The sequence below is a fragment of the Impatiens glandulifera genome, chromosome 1 (assembly GCF_907164915.1).
Source record: "Impatiens glandulifera chromosome 1, dImpGla2.1, whole genome shotgun sequence".
In the NCBI taxonomy this organism is placed as follows: domain Eukaryota; kingdom Viridiplantae; phylum Streptophyta; class Magnoliopsida; order Ericales; family Balsaminaceae; genus Impatiens; species Impatiens glandulifera.
Window position 1 is genome coordinate 97,698,642 of NC_061862.1, and position 14,352 is coordinate 97,712,993.

The 14,352-nt window shown below is 24.9% G+C and overlaps 1 protein-coding gene across 1 annotated transcript; it reads left to right on the forward strand.

The window, feature by feature from the left end:
* Window positions 1-12,194: 12,194 nt before the first annotated feature.
* On the forward strand, window positions 12,195-13,487 carry LOC124937717 (B3 domain-containing protein REM22-like). Its single transcript, XM_047478038.1, has 4 exons — window positions 12,195-12,305; window positions 12,405-12,786; window positions 12,865-12,968; window positions 13,227-13,487. The coding sequence occupies exons 1-4, from the start codon at window positions 12,195-12,197 to the stop codon at window positions 13,485-13,487; spliced, it is 858 nt and encodes a 285-aa protein (XP_047333994.1).
* The last annotated feature ends 865 nt before the right edge of the window (window positions 13,488-14,352 follow it).

Genomic DNA, 14,352 nt, shown 5'->3' on the forward strand with positions numbered 1-14,352 from the left:
ATATAAATCATGATTTTTGGATTTTTCAATTTCAAATTTGGGTTTTTCTTTTTAAGACCGATTGATCGGTTTTGGCTTTCACAAAAAACTCATAAATGATACTAAGATCGATTTCCAATCATTAAATTCAAGAACCAGAAAGCATACAAACTAATGAAAACTGAAATATAAAAATTTTAATTTAAAACTTGAAGTATGAATTTAAGGATGATTTAAAGCTTAACAAGTGTTGAAGAACACTCCTTAGACCTTAATGTAGTTTTAGGGATCCTTAGATTCAAGCCTTAAGGCCTTACATAGAATTTCGAAAAGTCCAGCAAGTTTGAGCTTTAATGACGGATTTTCTGAAAATTTAGATTGGAAGTTGGAGACTTGATCTCTTGGTTTTTTTATTATAATAATTTTATATAAATATATAAAAATGTTATAAATATATGGAATGGATGAGAGATAATGAATAAAATGATTAGAGAGAAATTAAATTGATGAGAGATAATGAATAAAATGATTAGAAAGTAATGAAATAGATAAGAGAAAATGAATAAAAAAATATTTTAAAATGATTAGAGAGAAAAACTCTGAGATTAAAGAGGGAGATAGAGAGAAAATTGAGTTTGCGCCCATACATAAGCACAAACAGCTTATAAGCACTAAATCAAACAAACTCCGTCTTCCATTAATTTAAAAAATACGTAAGGAGTGAGTCAGAAGAAGCCTGATGAGGAATCCCGGGTTCTTTTCACTCCTAATTTGTTTATACAAACTCTAGGAATTCCCGGTTCTTTTCACTCCTAATTTGTTTGATACAAACTCTAACCCATTTTCGTATTGCCACCCATGAATAAATTTGAAATAAATTTTACATTCCACAAAACAAGGGAAGTAAAATGTTACTAAACTCATGAAGTCATCATAAGTTGGAGGAAGATCCTTTTTCGTAAACAGTTTAATAACGTAAGCCATATCGGAACAGCCATGAAGACATTCTCAGCGTTTCACCAAATGCACCCATTGTAGTGGAATCCCATCACACGCAAAATAACAAATCGAAATTTAGTCCACTTTTTGCTGGATAGAATCGGCCCAATCGGGTCGATAAAGATTTATCTGGGTCATTGATGTACTAACCTTATTCTTGAAGAAATCACCGACAATAATAAAGTTTGAAGGTCAACAATGACGGTTATTTAAATATATAAATTGATATATTATTTATTCTTTCGAAACGGTTTATAGATAATAATATTATGTGTCGTTTATCGAGGTTTATTGAGGGTCTTTGATAATATATTTCTTATAACAATTTTGTGTTTTTTTTCTTCTTATTTTCATGTGTTTTTCATGTATTTATTTTGTTTCTATATCCCACCAATCTAGACTGAAATTCACTAAATTAGATTTTAATATATTTTTTTATTTACAAAATAGTCTTCACTTATATAAAACATAATTAATTTAACTTTACATATTTTCTTAACCTAATATTTCTTTAATTATATAATTTTAATTGTGTTTTTTTGTATCGAGTGATCTTATTACTTTTTCAATTTTGTATATTTATTTTATTTTAGTAAATATATTCGTGAAACGGTTCGATTAATACGTTGACTTATTACCTATAATAACATAATAATGTAATACATTAAAAAAAAATCCTTATAAACTATACAGCCCAGAGTAAAAAAAAAAAAATTGAATTCACCCTTAATGTACTAACCTTATCCTTTTATTCTTGAAGAAGGTGAATCACCCACAATAATAAAAGTTGAAGGTCAATGGCGGAATCATATCCTTAATTATATTCTTAAATTATATATATAATATCTCTGAATCCAAATAAATAAACCTCAACCGTTTTGGTTGAGTATCAAGGCCAATTGTTTTTTAATTTTTTTTTAATTCTTATTCTTGAAATAGGGGCTAAATTGGACTTAATTGGCAATTAAAGTCTATCCTAACTATTTTAATTAAATATACTACAAATTTATAATAAATCCAATTCTTTCACTCTTAATCATCACGCGTATTTATAATCTACTAATATCAATTAAAATCACTAAAGTATAATCATTCCAAAATTTTCCAGTATTCATTTTTATTTCTTTACTTTTCAAGTCATATGATTAAATATTCATTAATGGTCCCATATGAAATCACACACATATTTATATATATATATAATTCAAAAACATATATATTTGGATGAAACTATGACTTAGTGAAATATTTAAAATGATTTATTAATTCTAATCTGAATAAAAAAAATTAAAAATTAGTAGATATATATCACATTTTTTTATTAGGTTATTGATACAAATCTTACTTAATCACATTTTTTTAATAAAATTTTAAATTAAAATTAGGATAGCCAAAATTATTTTTTAATATTTTTTTAAAAGTGGATTAGGGTAGCCTACACGGAAAAAGGTTTACAAATGATCTTACATCATATAATTTGTTTGAAGTCTTCACTTATTGTCATTGAGCTTATAAATAAGAAAATTAACCAAGTTAAGTTAATTTTAAGCTATATTAATATATATTATTTTAAAAAAAATTGCTAGAATTTTTTTTCCATAAGTTCATTTCATTTGAAAGAAAAGAGAAGTACCAATCAATTTTATGTTTTTAACAAAGTTAATTTTATTAAAAATATTAATTATGTATTAAAAGGAAAGGTTAATTATTAGTTTTATCCATTATTCGCAATTCATTAGTTAGATATGACAATTGAAGATGTTTTTGGTAAGTTGGGTTAGTTTTTTTTAATTCAAAATATAATATTTCTTATTATATTTCTTTATTTCTTATTTATACTTAGTCCAATTACTATACAAAAATTCTCGAATTTGAAAGCATTTTATTAGATGAGTCTTAAACTTTCAAATTTGTTAGCCAGACGTGACTTTTGCATAAACGGAGGAACGTCATTTAAAAACACTAGTGAGATTGCTTAATTTAAAAAAAAAAATTAGAATGCCACGTAATTATTATTTGACACATATTTTGTTTATAACAATAAAAAAAAAAAAAAAATTGAAGGTATTGTTCGGATTGAGGTTTTAAAAAATTTAAGGGGGAAAAATAACGATTTTTTTTATAATTTTGAGGAGATGATTATTATTTTTGATGAAAAGATTTAAAATATATTGATATATATAAATAAAAATATAAAATAATAATTTAGAATAGAAGGTATTTTAGGTCGGTTTGATTTAGCGTTTATAAGCGACTTATGGGCGTTTGCGTAATAAGCTACTACACAGTAACTTTGCGTAATAAATTCACTCAAAAAATTACAATCAAACACACTTTTGCGTTTAAACTCAATTTTTTCTCTACCTCTCTCCTCAACATTTAAGATTACAATCTCAGCGTTTAAAATTATAATTTGAGCGTTTTTTCCTCTCATCATTTTAAAATATTTTTTATTCATTCTCTCTAATATATGTCATTTATTTCCAATCATTTTATTCATTATCTCTTATCTATTTAATTTATTTCTAATCATTTTATTCATTCTCTCATCTATTTCATCTATTTATCATATTTTTATATTTTTATATAAAATTATTATAATAAAAATCATACATTTAAATATATTTTTATTTATTATTTATAATATATATATATATATCTTAATATATAAAATAATTAAACAAAATATAAATAAATACACTTTAATATTTTTTTATTTATAATTATAGTTTTAGAAATTAAAGTAGCCTTAATTAAGGCTCTAAAATACTGATTACAATTGATATGAATCCCTAAATGAATGATATTACTAAGAGTGTGAGAGCACACAAAAATAAATTGACAATTGAAAGATTGAATCAGAGAGAGGAGTGTGGAAATGTGAGAAAAATATACTATTAAATATTATTAAATACTTTTATATATATCTATATATTTTATATCATATTTATATTAAATATATTTAAAATTATATATTTATAAAAATTAATATATTCATATCATTTATTTTAAAATATATTATTTTTTTAGTTTAAGTCATTTATTAATAATTAAAATTATATATTAACAAAAATTTATAAAAAATAATATATTAAGGGATGCGGAAAGAGGTCAATTGCTGAGTGAAATTAAATCGGACATGGCTGAAATGACACAGAAATTGGAGAATCTCGAACAACAATTTGAATTGTTGAGGAGTCGACAGAATCAACCACCCCCTTCTCCCCCCATCTAATAATTTCTAGATTATATCGTTTGATTAATTATGTGTTTTCTTTTTCGTACGAATTATGAATTATTATTATCATCTTTGGTTTGGTTTTTAATATGTTGTTCATGAATTATTTTCCTTTGGTTTGCTTTTCACCTTTTTTTAAAAAACAGTATGGCCAAAACCGAAGATTTTCAAATAAACCTTCGGTTTTGACCCTAGTTTAAAAAAACCAGAAAAATTTTAAGTGTGTCAAAACCAAAGGTTTATTTGAAAACCTTCGGTTTTGACACTTGTTTAAAAAAATCTGAAAAAATTCTAAGTGTTGGGTAGTGTCAAAACCGAAGGTTTTCATATAAACCTTCGGCTTTGAAACTTGTTTAAAAAAACCAGAAAAAATTCTAAGTGTTGGGTAGTGTCAAAACCGAAGGTTTCAAATAAACCTTCGGTTTTGACCCTTATTTAAAAAAACCAGAAAAAATTCTAAGTGTTGGGTAGTATCAAAACCGAAGGTTTATTTGAAAACCTTCGGTTTTGACACTTGTTTAAAAAAATCTGAAAAAATTTTAAGTGTTGAGGTAGTGTCAAAACCGAAGGTTTTCAAATAAACCTTCGGTTTTGACCCTTGTTTAAAAAAAACAGAAAAAATTCAAAGTGTTGGGTAGTGTCAAAACCAAAGGTTTTCAAATAAATCTTCGGTTTTGACCCTTGTTTAAAAAAATCAGAAAAAATTCTAAGTGTTGGGTAGTGTCAAAACCGAAGGTTTTCAAATAAACCTTCGGTTTTGACCCTTGTTTAAAAAAATTCAGAAAAAAATTCTAAGTGTTGGGTAGTGTCAAAACCGAAGGTTTATTTGAAAACCTTCGGTTTTGTCCCTTCCCAAAAAATTCTGTTTAAGGTCAGGACTGAAGGTTTTAGGTATAAATTTCGGAAATAATAATCAAAACCGAAAGTTATATGCACAACTATCGGTTATACCATTTTATAATTTGTAAAATTCTTTGATTTTTTATTTTCCAATCTATACTCCTAACTAATATAATCAAGTGTGTGTTGTTTCTTAAAAATTAAGATTGTGTTTAATGTGAAAATGTTTATGATTGTGTTTGATTATATAAAGAAGTGTATATGTATATATATGTTTGTGTTTAATGATCACATGTGTATAAAGTTTGATCATATGGATTGTGTAATGTTTTAAAATTACCAAATGTGTTAAATTAATGTTGTTCAAGGTCATTAGAAGATTAAAAACAAATTAATTCAACAATTTGTGAAATGGTAATTCCGAAGGTTAATGCTATAACTTTCGGAAATAGCTATCAAAACTGAAAGTTATACCATTAACCTTCGGAATTGTCATTTCATAATTTGTAAATTCATGGGCTTTTTACTTTACAATCTAGACTCCTAACTAATATAATCAAGTGTGTTGTATTTTGAAAAAATTAAGATTGTGTTTAATGTTAAAATATTTATGATTGTGTTTAATTATATAGAGAAGTGTATATGAATGTTTATGTTTGATTATCCTATCAATGTGTGTAATATTTGATCATATAACTTTTGTGTAATATTTTAAGGATATTAAATGTGTTTAATTAATGTTGTTGAAGGTCATTAGATGATTAAAAACTAATTAATATAATAATTTGTGAAATTGTAATTCCGAAGGTTAATGTTATAACCTTCAGAAATAGCTATCAAAACCGAAAGTTATATATAAAACTTTCGGTTTTAGCTAATTAAATAAAATTTTAAATATTTCAAAACCGAGAGATTTAGACATCTCTCGGAATTTAATTTATCAAAACCAAGAGATATGTCAATATCTCTCGGAAATATGAATAATCAAAACTTCTCTCATCTATTAATTTTTTTCTCTTTATACATGTGGTACTTTCTTAATGGATACATGCACTACCCGTACGTAGGGCTACAAATGAGTCAAGCCGCTCGTGAGCCGCTCGCAAGCTGCTCGGTTAAAACTCGACTTGAGCTTGACTTTGACCGAGTTCAAGGCGACTCGTTTATTATTTGAGTCGAACTCGAACTCATATACAGCTTGCTCGATGGCTTGTCGAGTTTTTTCAAGCCTCAAAATAATTAAATATTATATTTATTTAATATTAAAATTTTACACAATATTTTTTTTTATTTTTCTCTCTTTTCAAAGTCCAATATGAAAGCCCATAATTCCTAGTAAAACCTTAATTTCTAATATATAATTCATTCATCATATTCTACTGTCACTCTTCATCTTTTTCTTCATCAGTTACTCTTCTTCAGTTATTCTTCTTCTTCAATAACTCTTATCTCTTCTTCTTTAGTTTTTTTTCTTCTTCTTCTTTAGTTATTCTTCTTCTTACTCTTTAGTTATTATTATTCTTCAATCACTCTTATCTTTTCTTCTTTAGTTTTTATATACTTCTTATTCAGTTTTCACAATTTCTTTTACTCGTCTTTTTCTTCTTTTTTCTTCAATCTTCGCATCTCATTAATTCACAAAATTCTAGGTAATTAAATTTTTTTTTAGATAATTTCTTCATGTATTAGGAGAAACTTATGTTTATATAGATAGAGTTGAATAAATATAAAAAACAATTTCAATTGACTGAGGATAGAAAAAAGACAAACAATATTAGAGATTTATGATAAAAAAAAAGGTTAATATATTATATATGATATAAAATTATATTATAAATAATAATGAAAGAGATAAATAAAGATTAATATATTATATATAATAAAAATAAATATTAGGGATATAATAACTAAGATGTTATATATAATATTAAAAAGATAAAAAAAATATTAATATAATATATAATAAAAGTAAATACTAAGGATGTAATAATGAATATATTGTAAATAATATTGAAAAAGATAAAAAAAAACGTTAATATATTATATATAATAAAAGTATATAATATATATAATATTAAAAATAAAATTATTATATATAATTCAATTTTGGTTCAAGATTTCGAGTCGAGCTTTTAGGTAATATAGTCTAGTCGAACTCGAGCTCAAATTTATAAGCTCGTTCGAGCTCGAGTTCGAGTCGAGCTAATAAATACTTAATCGAGTTGAGATCGAGCTCTAACAAATTTGTGTTTGGCTCGGCTCATTTGCAGCCCTACCCGTACATGGAGAGCTTTCCCAAAGTAACCTCATTTTTAATTCAACTTCTCAAACTAGCCTCATTTGTTCAATCTTTCCCAAACTAGCCTCTTTTATTATTCAAACTCGAGTTAATTTAATATATATATATATATATATTTATTTTATTAATATAATAACTTATTATTAAATATATATTATATATTTAATTATTTAAATTAATAATATTTTTATAAATAATTAATATATGATGTTTCTTTACCAATTAGTTGTTATGGTTTGTTTTTAACCTTTCTTATATTATTATTTTAAAATATTTTTATCCAAATTTTTATTTATTAAGTTTTCTCTTACCAAATATTTATTATAAATTATTTAGTTTTTCTTTTTCTTTTTTGTCTCTTCATACACTTTCAATGTAGAAATAATAAAAAAATAAATTTGTATTGTATTTTCAATTCACAACTTTTTATTGTATATTCAAAGTTTTTATTGTGTCTTATATTCAAAGTTTTTCATTGGGTTGAAAAAGTGTTTGAAGAGAAAAAAAAAAGAAAAAAAGAAAAAATTATTTATAATAAATATTTGATAAGAAAAGAAAATTTAATAAATAAAAATTTGGATAAAGATGTTTTAAAATGACTATATAAGAAATGTTAGAAAAAAAACATAACAAATAATTGATAAAGAAACATCATATATTAATTATTTATAAAGGTGATAATAATATTATATTATAAAAGATAATGATTTAAATAATTAAATATATAGTATATATTTAATAATAAGTTATTATATTAATAAAATAAAATAAAAAAATAAAATAAATATATATATATATTGAGTTAACTCGAGTTTAAATAGTAAAAGAGACTAATTTGGGAAAATTGAACAAATAAGACTAGTTTAAAAAGTTGAATTGAAAATAAAATTATTTTGAGAATACTCTCCCCATACATGTAGCATCGAACTGACTCGTTCAAACATGATTAGACAAGGAATTAATTACTGTAGAATATATATTTATCAATAAAATGTACTTTTAGAATATATATTTATCATTTCTAATACTTTTGAACTCGTTATTTTGCATTTCCAACGCAATGAATTAATTTCTTAATTATTATTACTATTTTTCTTTTGTATTATTTTCTTCAAATTATTGTTTTTTTATAGTTTATAACTGATTATTGGTAATAAAATTACAGAGGAATCAATATAATTTATCCCAAGTTTAACATAAAAAATAATTAAAAAATAAACTAAAACAATTTAATATTCGTGCCAAAATGATAAAAAAATAAATTAATGTCATAAAAATGGGTGGTTGTATTATTAAATATGATTGTTTATCACATAATTTTTTTAGAATTTTTTCTAAATGAGTTGAGAAAAAAAATAAAAATTTATGTGTCAAAATTAAATAAACGATTTATTTGTTATTTGAGATTCTAAATTTGTCATTTTCACTTAATAAAGCTAGAATGTACATATGAATCAAACTATCAAATTTTAGCAATTTAATTTTTTTTTAAATAGATAAAATGTCTGTCATATTATTTTAACACATTACTTTTATTTTTCTAATTAATTTGTCACGTTCCTAAATGAAATGATATTTTGAAACGTTTTAAACTTATTTTAAAAAATATAAATATTATTTTTTGGTTTTATGCCTCATAATTTGAAAAAATAAAAAACAGAAAATTGCTCTTTTGATTTTAGAAATGTTTAAGCTAATTTAAAAAATGAAAATACTACGTTAAAGAAGTACGAATATATTTATTTGTTTGTGAAAAAAAACATAAATGAATAAAATTGTGATAATTGAAACACATTTGAAATAATTCAAATTTTGAATCAATCCTACTAATTGAGCCTTAAATAAACTCAAGGAACAATTTTTAAAAGGTAAAGATACTTCTTTAATCATCTAGTAGTTTTAAGCGTTTAAAAAATTTACTTAAAACTTTATTTAATCTTATTTAAAATCATACAAAAAAATTTAAAGAGTTAACCCAAAATTATATTTTATTTTTCTTTTACATAATGATAATCTTCTCATATTTTATTATTGCTTCTTGATTTTTTTTGTTTTTGTTTGTTTGGCCATTTTTTTTACTACTTATTTAGTTCAGATGAAATTATATGAAATTCATTAAATAAATAAAAAAAGAAAATCAGAACATTTATGGTATAAACTTCTTTGATGAATATGTTATTAAGATAAAATTTAATTTTTATCTCAAAACTTAATTATTATATAACTTAATATATTTATCTATTAAAATATCAAATTTATCCTTTACTTTTTCTCAATATAAATTAATTATTAAATATTAATCTAAAAATAAAAATAATTTTTTTATACTTTTAATGTTTAAAAAAAAAAGTAAAACAAAAAAAAAATTATTTCCTCATACAAGCCCTAACTGTCTCTTAAAAAATAATAATAATAATATATATATAGGAATGATATTCTCAACGACTCTTTAACGAAAGCAAGACCACTACGAATCCTCTGTGACCTTACCAGCTATGAGAGAGAAAAGGTAAAAAAAGGGAAAAAAAATTATTTCTTTACTAATAGGGTTTCATATTTCTGCATTTCTTTCTCTCTCTGAAACGTATCCGACATCAATTATTTCTCTTCTCCGGCTGCATTTATTTCTTTTCTCCAGCTGCATTTACTTCTCCATGGTATCATTTTTAAGGATCTTTATTATTTGTTTTTATAGATCTAGGGTTTAGATTTTACAGATTTAGGGTTTACATTTTACAAATGTATTTATTTACAGATCTAAAGGTTTATAGATTTATTTCAGAACTGTTTGAACTTTCAGGAAACCGAAGCACCGAACTTGAACAACCCAGTAGATGAAAAACTTAACCTGAAGAGATCCACCCCTGTTAAACCCGAAAGGTACCCGATTGCCCGATTGGTATAAAAAATATACATTTCAATGTGTCAAAATGTCTCGAAACCTACCATTTCTGGACCTGAAATTATAGTTTCGGGACCAAAGAGGGTCGTTTAGGGACCCTAGAGGGTCATTTCGGGTCCCGAAATGGGTGGTTTCGGGACAAGAAAGGATCCTTCCTTGTCCCGAAATGATTGGTTTCGGGACAAGAAATGGTCCTTCCTTGTCCCGAAATGGGTGGTTTCGGGACCCGAAATGTTGTGGAAAAGATTTTCAAAGTTCATGGAGCTTCTTAATTTTCCTATGAATTGGAAGGACATCAAGGAAGTGGCAATTGTTACGGCAAAGGGTAATCGGTTCTTCACACATGTTTTCAAGTGTTGTTTTGCGTCCACCGTTTATCATATTTGGGTTGCGAGAAAAGGAAGAGCCTTCTCTAGAGCTCGACTGGATATTGAAGCAGTAGGTAGGGACATTGTGACAAATGGTGGTTCGCTCATGAGAACGTGGAGAATTTTCGTGTGAGCGGAGTTAGAAATTATGCAATAATTGGAGAACCTCATATTTGAAGTCACTCAAATTATTCTTTATAATGCGCGGTAAAAGAATGAAGACTTGTCTTGTATTATTTTCATTTGATTCATGTCTGTTAAACTTAAGGCTCGGTTATGATTTTTTATTAGCATTCTTTTATAAGATCAAGTCTATGGTTTGTCTAACTTGATTCAAATAACTCATCTTGATTTTTTCTCTTTTGGAATTTTTTAATTAAATAACGCTGAATTATTTTCCAAAAAAAAAATTATAAAATATTTAACAAAATTGTAGTTTGTCACTTATAATTGGAAAATATTAAAACAGTAACAAAATATTTTATATAAAATTTTATTTAAAAAATATTAGTTATTAAGTTATTTGTATATATAAAATAAAATAATTTTATTTATTATTGTTAAGGATTTTTTTTATTATATATATTAAAATAATAAATAAAGTTTCAGAAAAATAAATATATATAGTATTATTAATTTAAAAATTCATAATAATTATCTGTTTCACTTTCACCTTTATTCTCTTCCATTACAGTAATTATGAAGGCTCCCTTTCTCTTTCCTTATTTCTTCCATCATGATTTATTTGCAGAAGATTCTACCTGAATATATAAGGTAAAAATCACTAAGATAGTACCATTTTACAGCGTTGGTCGATTTTACCGGGTTAACTCATTTTTGTTGAGTTGACTCGTAAGTTTACGAGTTAATTCACATTACTACCGTTTTGATTGCAACCTCTTAAAAATTAATAATAGTTGTATAAAGTGGCTATTGTAACAATCTTTTTAAATCACACTCTAATATTAATTCTTTCTAATTATATATTATATTATTTTTTAAATTAAAATAGAATATTATTGAAGGTCTTATAATATTTTTTTTAAATACAGTATATACTTTTATACCAACTTTTCTTTAAAAAAATAAAAGTAGATAGAATAAAGTTATTTCAATATACGACCAGGAAGGTACAAAGGCTTAACAATTTGCATGTCTTCAGAGTCTGCACTAGGCTCGTTTGATATAGTGATGATTTTGAGATTTTTTTAATCATTATTTCAACTTTCTAATTATTTCAACTTTCTAATTATTTCTCTTTAATATATTTAAATATTAAAATTATTTTTTATTTTATTATATAAAATTAATTTATCTTTAAAAAATAAAAGATATTTTTAACTTTTAACCCTAAAAAAACTAACTTTTTTGAAAATTTAATCAATTTTTTTTTTTAAACTAGACTGTCTTCTGCATTATATAATATATTTTTAAAAGACAAAAATAAAAATCAGATCTTCAACACAAGTGAAATGTGGCGTGCTCTAGATAAAAGGAATAAGAAGTAGAATCAACAATGTGGGTTTTTACTTTTATTTGAGAGGGATTCGAGAGCTAAAAGAAGAGAAAATGGCGATATCTTCTGTTTGGAAAGAAGAACATTTTCCCATAGAGCTTCATAATAGATCCATTTATGAGTTTATCAAGGTATATTTGCCTGATCAGAGTCGTCAACGCCTGGTAAGTGTCTATCTTTCTCTGCTCCAACGATTATGAACTGGACATGGATGATTCTAATTCTATCTAGGTTTATTTATACATGCACTTTGATATCTGCAGCTTTTCCCACCAGAATTTTCCAAACATCTCAAATGGAACATACCCACCAAGATTATTCTTCAAGATCTTAATGGAAAACAATGGCATATGAATGTTGAACAAACTGAAAATGGTGTTTGGTTTGGACATGGCTGGGATAAATTTGTAACTGATTGTCACCTTCAGCCTGGAAACTTCCTTGTTTTTCAGTATGATGGGATCTCTTTATTCCACGTCAAGATTTACCGTAATGATTTTTGTTTGGAAATCGAATGCCCAAATCAAGAAACTTTAGCTGTTGCTCAAGTTAAAATTAAAAAAGAAGAGACTATTTGTCCTGAGCCTATCGCTCAACTACAATGGAAGGTAATAGATCCTCCACTAAGGGCAGTAAAAGTTGAAGGTAATTTATCAGTTTATTTGAAAATGAATCTAATTTCAGAGAAGAATTTAATCAATCCTAAATTTCTACATCTTTCAGGCATTAGTAAGACTGTTAAACAGGGGAAGTCGAAAGGAGGTGTCATTCTATCGCCCACTAGTCTCTATTTTACTTGTGTTCCACGACCCTTAGCTTGTGTCGCGGTGAGTTCAATGTTCTAGCTGATTTTGGTGCCATCTTGCATTAAATTCATCTTATTTAGCAGTTCTTGTAGGTGGGTAGGAGAATATTGTTTATGTTCTTTGTGCATATTATGTATTGAGAATAATGTGTGATTATGGTATTTTGTCACAATCAGACTGTATCATTAAAAATTGTCAACAAGAATTGAAAATTGATTTTTTTTCTTCAAAATTTTCATTTGGTATATGATTAATTTTGAACATGATTTATGTATGCAGTGGTTACCTACAAGGGTTGTGAGGGAGATTGGGACTAAGTTTAGGCCATATATGTTGTTTCGCGATCAAGTTGGTGAAATTTCTCGGGTGAATGTTATAGGAAGATTTAAAGGTCGATTGGGTTTCGGAAAGGGATGGAAAGAATTTTGTGAAAGGCATCCTTTGGAGATTAACGAAGAGTATATGTTGCAGTTTTCTTTGTGCAACAAAGGTGAATTGAGAAAAGTTGTTGATGTTCGAGTTCAGGGAATAGGATCATAACTTTTTCTTCTTATTTTCTATGTGTTTTTAGATGTTTGAAAATATTAATCTAGGCATTCACTTGTTAATTAGTTCTAAAGTTGTATTACAAGTTAATTAGTACTCAATCCCAATATAAACTAGTTAGTCAATTATTAGCCTGATTTATAAGTTATCTTGTTTCACTATTTATAAATTTGATGGAGCTAGGCTAGCCTTCTTTTTATTGTAAATAAAAACTTTGAACATTGAGAGGTAAATCAAGTGGATTTAAGATTTAGTATTCAACTTTGTTCTTTTAGTATAAAATATGATTTTTTTTTTAAAAAAATTACTTTTATTTATATTTATAATATGATGTATGAATATATTAATTTATATAGTGGATAAATTAATTAATATAGTAACTTATAAATGATTGGTACTTATTTATACTCAGTTTCAAATAAATAAAGATTAGTGGGAATTAATGTTATAATATATATATATATAATAAATTTGTTGAACCATTTATTCAAATAAAGTAAATTAAGTTGTCAAATAACTTCACTTATTTTTTTCTAAATGGTTTGTAAAAAACTAAATCATAATTAAGTACACGAGATAAACTAAACCACAGACTAAAGGCTTGTTTGATCTTAAGTTTTTAGGATTTGTATAGTTTTTTATCTATAAATATTATTTGATAAAAAAAAAGTTATTTGGAATTTTTGAAGGGTTGAATTAAAAAATATATTTTTTAATTAAAAATTAAATTTAAAATAAAAATATTTTAGTATTTTAAACTAAATAATTTGATTATTATAATGATAATAATATGAAAAATAAATAAATTTTATTAACCTGAAAAAATGTAAGATCAAAAAGAGCTCTAAAACAAAAGTGA

Bases quoted from the DNA above. Each gene is read 5' to 3' on its own strand.
- LOC124937717 (XM_047478038.1), top strand. From the start codon at position 12,195: ATGGCGATATCTTCTGTTTGGAAAGAAGAACATTTTCCCATAGAGCTT. The intron at 12,787-12,864 runs GTAATTTATCAG...TACATCTTTCAG, and splicing joins AAGGGCAGTAAAAGTTGAAG to GCATTAGTAAGACTGTTAAA. The intron at 12,969-13,226 runs GTGAGTTCAATG...TTATGTATGCAG, and splicing joins GACCCTTAGCTTGTGTCGCG to TGGTTACCTACAAGGGTTGT.